This window comes from Pteropus alecto, unplaced genomic scaffold, assembly GCF_000325575.1.
Source record: "Pteropus alecto unplaced genomic scaffold, ASM32557v1 scaffold15, whole genome shotgun sequence".
NCBI classification, from domain to species: Eukaryota; Metazoa; Chordata; class Mammalia; order Chiroptera; family Pteropodidae; genus Pteropus; species Pteropus alecto.
In genome coordinates, this window is record NW_006436286.1 from 1,801,728 (window position 1) to 1,809,425 (window position 7,698).

At 64.4% G+C, this 7,698-nt stretch overlaps 1 protein-coding gene and 1 long non-coding RNA gene across 2 annotated transcripts in view; both read right to left on the reverse strand.

Annotated features, from left to right (window-relative positions):
• Positions 1–47: 47 nt before the first annotated feature.
• LOC112480272 lies at positions 48–1,813 on the reverse strand. Its single transcript, XR_003046533.1, has 3 exons — positions 1,588–1,813; positions 422–1,015; positions 48–209 (listed from the first exon to the last, which is right to left on the reverse strand). It is a non-coding gene; the product is annotated as an uncharacterized LOC112480272 (long non-coding RNA).
• A 1,418-nt stretch (positions 1,814–3,231) lies between these two features.
• The window catches only part of SCNN1G (sodium channel epithelial 1 gamma subunit), a 33,706-nt gene continuing 29,239 nt past the window's right edge, over positions 3,232–7,698 (reverse strand). The window contains exons 8-12 of the mRNA XM_006912554.3: positions 7,046–7,124; positions 6,913–6,970; positions 6,674–6,735; positions 4,976–5,051; positions 3,232–4,690 (exon numbers count right to left, since the gene is read on the reverse strand). Coding sequence (XP_006912616.1) covers positions 4,310–4,690; positions 4,976–5,051; positions 6,674–6,735; positions 6,913–6,970; positions 7,046–7,124 — 656 coding nt within the window. The 3' untranslated portion in view covers positions 3,232–4,309. The remainder of the gene's footprint in view (positions 4,691–4,975; positions 5,052–6,673; positions 6,736–6,912; positions 6,971–7,045; positions 7,125–7,698) is intronic.

The following is a 7,698-nucleotide window of genomic DNA, read 5'->3' on the forward strand; positions in this document are numbered from 1 at the left end:
CCCAAGCGGCCGGCCCCTCCTGCCCGCCCCCCACGCCTGGCGGCTGCGCAGCAGCCCAGTCCGTGTCCGTGGGCTCACTCGCTCGGGGTGCTCGTAGTGGCGGCCTTCTGCGCCCGGCTCCTGTCGCGTGGTGGCCGGTCCCGACAAGGCACATCCACGTTGTCATGTGGCTCAGTGCTTCGTTCCTCCGGCGGCTGGATAAACGTCCCCTGTAAACAGATTTATTTTCAGAGGAAACTCATTCCCATGACTGTCACCTCTGAGTGGGACATCCACTGGAACGGCGCCCCCAGATGACACCCCCACACGAAGGTCCCCCCCACGCAAGGCCGAGCCTGGCCCTCCGCCTGCCCCGGATGCCCCAGCCCCCGCCACCCCGCTGCCCCTTTTCTCCTTCCCAAGTGCCGCCCAGTTTGCTGACCCCTCGCACGGACTTTGCTGCGTCCGTCTCTCCCCTGCGTCGATGCGGCTCCCAAGGGTGCAGGGTCTTGACGCCAGCGCGCGATGCCGGTCTGCAGGCTTCAGGCATGGCGGCCGGGGCTGGCACCAGCGTCAGCCGCGGGCTCTTCCCCAGGTTCCGGCCCCCTCAACGCCGGGGGCTGCGTTCCTGGGGTTTCCAGCCACAGAGTTCGTGGTGCTTTGCTCCGGCGGAGCTCGGCGAGGAGTCGTGCGGTGGACACACACGTGTCAGAGCATGATGCGGGGAGAGGCCAGTGTTGCCTCCAACGAGCAGACGGTGGCCGAGGGGACACAGGCGGCCCCAGCACAGCGATGGGCTAAGTCGGGCTCCGAGGGCATCTCTCCCACGAGGAGAGAGCTCGGCACGAGGCGGCGAGGGCCAGAGACCCGAGGGTCAGCCAGGCTGGGACTCCATGTCCTTGCACGTGGAAAACGGAACGGCTTTCTCGTCTGTCGGTCAGCGGCGCTGAACGCTGCAGTTTGCTGGGCAGGGACGGGGCCATGGTGGCCTTTGTGATGACGGTGTTCGTTGTTCGTGTCTGGTCCTGGAGGGTGACTGGGGAGGAGACACAGCGTTTGACGCAGCAGTGAGCTCGATGTGTCACCTGAAGTCATGGCTGTGGGGTGCACCCCGTGACTTGAGATGTGTAGCTGGGGTGATGGGGAGCCACCAGAGGCTCGTAAGTGGCGGGGGGGGCGGTCTGTGGTCTGGCTCGCCCTGTGCAGACTCCCCCTGGGGTCGTGGGGGCAGGGAGCAGAGCTGGGGAGGAGGGGTTGTTGCTCTGCCTTCTGTCCAGGCACCTTCTTGGCCTCCCAGGGCCTGCGCCCTCTCCCCACCTCTGCGACCTGCCTGTCCCCCGTGGCACCCCCACCCACAGCCCCGTCCGGCCCCCACCTCCCTCCTGAGTTCCGACCCCAGAGACGTCAGCGTCGTTATCTGATTCCTCCCATTGGGGTGCAGGCTCACAGGAACACGTTGGGTCAGAGGCATCTCTGTCATCAGGGAGGTGTCCTTTGGGCTTTGGGACAGCGAGGACGGGGGCTGCGGGGCCTGGGAGGGGGCTCAGAGGGGCAGTGGGGACAGGGGCTCAAACGAGAAGGACAAAGATGTGTCAAGATAAAACATACCTACAAATGGGGTCGCTGTCCCTCAGGTCGGTGACCCCTGGCCATGGTGGCTGCTCATCCCAGGGGCGTGGGTGTGAAGGGGCTCTCGGTGCCCTCACCTCTGTCCTGGCACCTGAGCAGGCTGGACCTGACGCTGGAGAGGATGGGAGGGGCCTTCCTGGGACAGGTGGGCTCAGCCTCAGGAAAAGCGTCCCTCCTTCCACGCTGCGCGGTGGCTTAGCACCCACGGGGGAGCTCTGTGCCTCGGTTTCTCCATTCGCGAGAAGACTGTGCCGTGACAGCTCCACAGCTGCTGTGCGTGGCGTGCTCAGCGGAACCCCTGCAGACGGTGAGTGCTGAGCAAGCGTGAGCTGTCACCGTGGGGTGACCGTTTACCTCGTGCCCTGTGCCGTCGCCGTGCTCGGTCCTGGCCGTCTGTGCACAAGGACGTAACATGCAGCTCCTGCCCTCAACGAGTTCGCCATCCGATGCGAGACAGACGAACGGAGGAAACGTTAGATTGGGGAGGAAAATTCTGTTGCGGAGGGAGCTCCAGTTCCCGGGGGGGACGAGCGAAGGCACGGGGGGAGGAGGGGCGCTTCGTAGAGGTGGTGACATCTGTGCCTGGCTGGAAGGACGAGCGGGGCAGGGGAGGGGGCAGCACGTGGCATGGCAGGTGCACGAGCCCCGAGGCCGGGTGCCAGGCAGGAAGCAGACGGCCAAGCCACGGGGTGCACGTGTCCTGGGGGACCGGTGGGCGGCAGTCGGCTCCGGATGCTCATGGCTGGCCTTCGTCGGAGGCAGCAGAAACATTCCTGCCTGAGACAGCATGCCGATTCCGCGAATCCGAGGGCCCGGCCCACACCCCCACACTCCCACCTCCTGCCCCGGGGCAGCATGGGTGGAGGACACTCCCCCGGGCGCTGTCCAGGCAGCACCCACTCCAAGTTCCCTGTCGGCGCTGGCTGCGGCCACCCCAGCCAGGTGTGGGCAGGACCCAGGCTGGGCCCTCAGTAACCTGACGCTCGCCTGCAGCGGCCTGGGCTGCTGGAGCGCCAGGCAGCCCGGGGTCACGGTGCCCCCCTCCCTGCTGCCTGCATGCCTGCGGGTACATCCCCACCCCGCGAGGTCCCGTGGACAGAGGCGGCTGCTGCAGCCACGGGCCTGGGGGCTGGGTGGGCCAGGCGTCCTTGGTCCCCGGCAGAGTCACACGGCCCCTGCTCTTCCGCCGACTCTGGCCTCCGCTAGCGGCCGGCCTTGCTGGGGATGAAGAGTTCGCCCCTGCCCCTGGCTGGCTGTCCAGCTGTCCGGCTCGCCCCTCCCCCGACCTGCCCGGCGGGAGCCTCGCCCTTCACAGGCGCAGAGGCTGATTGGATGCGGGGTGATGGAGCGATAAGGCGCAGCCCCTGGAGCCAGCCTGCCTGGAGTCGCCCGGCTCTGCCACGGCCGAGCTGAGCCGCCTTGAGCGAGGGCCTTCACCTCGCTCCGCCTCGGTCATGAAACGGGGCCGCCACGCTCATCCCATCAGCCAGTCCGGCCGGGGGCTGGCGGGTTTGTTTTTGTTTTGCGGGCCGGAAGGTCTGCGTTACGGTGACTCTGGACTCTGCTCTGTAGTGTAAACGGTGCCATAGACGAACATGAATGAAGGGGCACAGCTGGGTTCAGACAAGACTTTATTCATGGTCACTGGGATCTGACCCTCCCAGAATTTTCACGAGTCACAGAATATTCTTCTTTCAATATTTTTAACTAGGGAACAGTGGCTGGGGGGAAGAATACCATTTCAAGGTCCCAGGCAAAAACGTGATTTGGCCCGCGGGTCCCAGTCTCTGTGGGGGCTTAGCACGCACCCAGCACCCAGCACCCAGAACCCAGCGCCCAGCATCCAGTACGCAGGCCTCGTGCTGATGTGGACGCCTGCTCAGTGCTTCACGTGGGGGGTGCTGGGGGTGTGAGTGTGGGGGGAGTGGGCTGTCTGCCGCATCGGCTCGTTGGAGAGGTGCAGGCGTGGGTGGAGGGGTCTGTCTTGGCAGAGAGCAGTGTCAGGGGGTGGCCCCTTTACTCTTGGGCCGCCACTGGACAGGAGTGTCCAGCAGTGCCCTTTAACTGGCTCCTCTCTGCTTGGGAAAGGGGCCCACGGCACTGGCTGAGCTGCCCACACGTGGCCCCGTGCCCGTCCCCAGAGCGAGGGCCTCCTGCCACGGCCCCGGGCCTCCCCTCACTGAGCCCTTCCCCTACACGCACGCCAAGGGCCTTGGGCCAGCTCTGCCCGAGGAGACCTTGGGCCGATGTCAGTAAGAAGAACGGCTCGTTCACCAGCAGCTCCGGCCCCACAGCTGGAGCTTACTCCTGTCTCTGGCACCAGGCGGTGTCGCCCGGCCTCGGTGCCTGAGGTCACATCCTGGGCCCCAGCCCGGCTGGAGGCTTCAGAGACTCTCTCAAAGTCCAGCGAGGGCCCCGTCGGGCTCCGTGTGCGGCCCTGGCCCAGGCTGGAGGCATTGCCTCGGCCCCACCGCTCTCCACGGCAGATGTGCAGAGGGCCTGGGCTGCAGGACCCGCCTCGTCCCAGACAGCTGTGACAGCTGCCGGGCAGGGTCTAGCAGGTCCTCTGCACGTGCCCAGGCCCCATCCTGTTGTTCAAGGCAGAGTTTCCGTCAAGGTCCCCTGCGTGTGCAGGAGACAGGGTCCGAGTTCTCAGACCGTGGCCGGCGGTCCCGGCTACATCCCTCCTTCCTCCCCTGTCTCAGGACTCAGCCGGCACCTGGGTGTCTGCGAGCTGGGTGGAGAAGGCCCTCTCCAAGCGCAAGGTGTTGTATCTGGGAGGCGGCGTGCCCGGCACCTGCACCCCTAGGGCTGGGGGCAAGCGCAAAGCGGAGGTGAAGGTGGGCGGGTCGTCGTCCATGTCCAGCACCGGGTTGTCCTGGCCCCGGGGGCCGGCGGGCGCCTCGGGGCAGGGGGGCGCCTGCCTCTGGGTCCACCACTTCTTGGCTTTCTGCCACTGGCAGCGGGCGATGATGGAGAAGGAGTCGATGAAGAAGACCTCGAAGATCTCGATGACGCAGACCACGGAGCAGCTCAGCCACAGGCCCAGCTGGCCGCCGAAGTTGGACAGCAGCACCTCCACCTGCAGGAGAGGCCGGGCCGTGCCGTCAGGGGTGCCCGCGCCCCGGCGGGCCTCACGCGGGGACCCCGATCTCTCGGGGAGCCACCGGCTAGTCCTGGCCCCGAACAGGTTCAGAGGAAGAAGTGGGCAGGCTTCCTGTCTCCTTCCTCTGCCCGCTCTGGTCCGAGGCCTGGCTGGCCTGGCGTGGCCCTAACAGCTCAGGCTAGACCCCCCCGTGATCTGACTCTGCTCCCCAAGGCCAGACCTTCACAGACCCAGGATGGGCCCCGGCGGGAAGCCACTTACGCTGTTGGCAGGGCTTTCCATGATGGACCTCTGGTTCAGGTCTTTGTAGAATATCAACAGCTTGGCCAGGTCCGTCCTGCAGAAAGGCCATCAGATAGGCCAAGGTGAGTCAGGAGCCTTGGCACTCTGCCAGGTGACCAGCCCTCAGCAAGGCTGCCTCCCTGCCGCCCAGCACGGCCCAGCCTCTGAGCTCCACGGGACCTCAGAACCTGGCCCAACCGGCACCTGATGTGCCCAGAGCACAGAGCCAGCATGGGCCTGGTGGCTCAGGCCATCCGTGCCCTCAGAACCACTTCCCCACCTCCAGACTGGGCCAGGCCGCCCAGCTACCCTCCCACAGCACCTGTTCTTCATGAAACCTTGATGGTTGTGATGATTTGATCGCAATCTCAATACGCACGGGGAGAAAGGCAGGTAACAAAGGTGTGCGCGGTGGGCGGGGGACAAGGCAACAATAACAGCCATTAGAGCAGCAGCTAACACTTATCGGACACGTCCCGTGCTGCCAAGCTCCTGAGGTGACTTAGCTCCTTCAATTCGCACAGCCCTACGAGGCAGGGTGTCTGAATCATCCCCATTTTACAGACGTGGGAGCTGAGACAGGACCCAGCTGAGGCCACGTGCCCAAGATGACACAGCCCACATGGCGGAGGCGGGACCGAAGCCCGGGGGACCAGAGCCGCCGCCTGAGCCGGCCATCACTGAGCTCTCTGGCGCTGTGCGAAAGAGAAGGTTTGCTGTGGCCAGCACTTTCGACCTTTCCGGAAAAGCTGGAGATAATGGGTCACTTCCCGTGGCGCTAGGTTGAGCCTCAGGGGTCACCGGTATGCAATGCCAGTTTCAGAGTGTACAGCTGCTTGGTCCAAGTCTGGACCACGAGCGTCTTGGGGGCAGGGGCCGCGTCTGCTTGGCCATCGTGGCACCCCAGCGCTCACGAAGCACCGGCCAGCAACCTCTAATACGCGTTGGAGGTGAGACTGGCCCCCACTGGCCAGGCCCGGCGCTGGGCGCTGTGCAGATGGTGCTGGTGCCCAGAGCTGTGAGTTACAGGGAGATTCCCGCACCCTCCCCGACCTTCGCCCTCATCCACCGACGTCCCCGTGCTCCGGCCCGGTTGGCTTTTGCTAACGGTCCCTTGGAAGTGAATTTCGATGTGAAACCTTCGAGTGGGATTAGAAGTGAGACACTCAGCAGAGTTATTTTTCCAACTGGGTCAAGATATATCAGGAATAACTTTACAGGGCTGTGGCCGGCACCTTTTACAAAGTGAAACAAGGTAGAAAGGATCGAACTGCATCCATGGGGACAGTCGAAAGCTTTACCAGCTCTATGAGCACCGATCGTTCCGAGCGGTGCTGTGACCAGCTGGGCCGGGCGTAAGCGGTGACCTGCGTCCACCGGCAGGTACTATGTGGAAACTGGCTGGTCACGAGAAGCTCTGTTTCCTGAGACTGACATTTCCGTTACGTGCTCATGGGCCACAGTGGAAAAAATGATCCCACGTTGTGCGTTGGGGTCGAAGCGTTCGCGAGCCCCAGGCCTAGCGCGGGGCCTGGCTCGCGATCCCAGTCCGGGAGACGTTTGTGGAACAGGGGAGCGAGGGAATGAGAAGGGGGGGCTTGGTGACAAGGACGCACGTGAGGAGCTGGGGCCGGGGCCGGCAGAGGAGACGGGGGTGCGGGGCGAAGGCCGACTTACTTGTTGAGCTTCTTCTTTATTTGCTGGCCTTGGTCCCAAGTGAGAACGCGCAGCAGCCATTTCTGGGATGGAGAAGAGAGTGGCCTGGGGTGCCCTTCTGCTGGCGGTGCTCAGCCCCTGCCCCCAACCTGGGCTCCCCTGGGTAACCCCCACCACCACCCCGAGGCCAGAGGACACGGCCAGGACGTCAGGCTCCAGGCCGAGGAGTTCGAGGGCAAAGAGGGGGCGGAATAGCTTACCTCGGAAACCACGGATGGCCACTGTGCCAGGCTGGTGGTCAGGGTCCACTCCTTAAAGCTAAGAGAGGGGCACAGAGTGAGTGTGGCTGCCAGGCCCGGCCCGGCCTGCTTGTCCCCGCCCAGGGGCACTCACCTGCAGGCTTCCCGGCACACCGCCTGGCAGCCCAGCTGCTCCTGGACGAAGGCCTGGTACAGCTCGTAGTAGCAGTACACTGCGGGGCGAGGGCGTGGCGTGAGGCCGGCGCAGGCCGGGCCTGGGAGGCTCCGGGGCACCACGGCCTCCGCCTAATGATGTCCCTTGCCACTCTCTCCACGCACACACGTGCACACATGTGCACACACATGCACACACGTGCATACACATGTGCACACATGTGTGTGCACACATACATGCGCACATATACACGCACACATGTGTGTGTCCACACGCACGCACACACGTGCACACATGTGCGCAAGCATGCAAGCGCATGCATGCACATGCGCACATGCACACACCTGCACACACGCATGCACGCACATGCACACATGTGCACACGTGCACGCATGCACGCTCATGTGCACACACGCACACAGCACGCACACGCGCACAACGCGCAGATGCACACACAGGTGCGCACATGCACACATGTGCACACATGTGCGCAATGTGCACATCCACACATGCATGCACACACCTGTGCAGACACATACACACATTTACACATGCACACACGCACGTGCGTGCACACACACACGGCTTCTTTGGAAACAGACGCTGCGCTGTGACGTGGGGGCAGGAAGGTG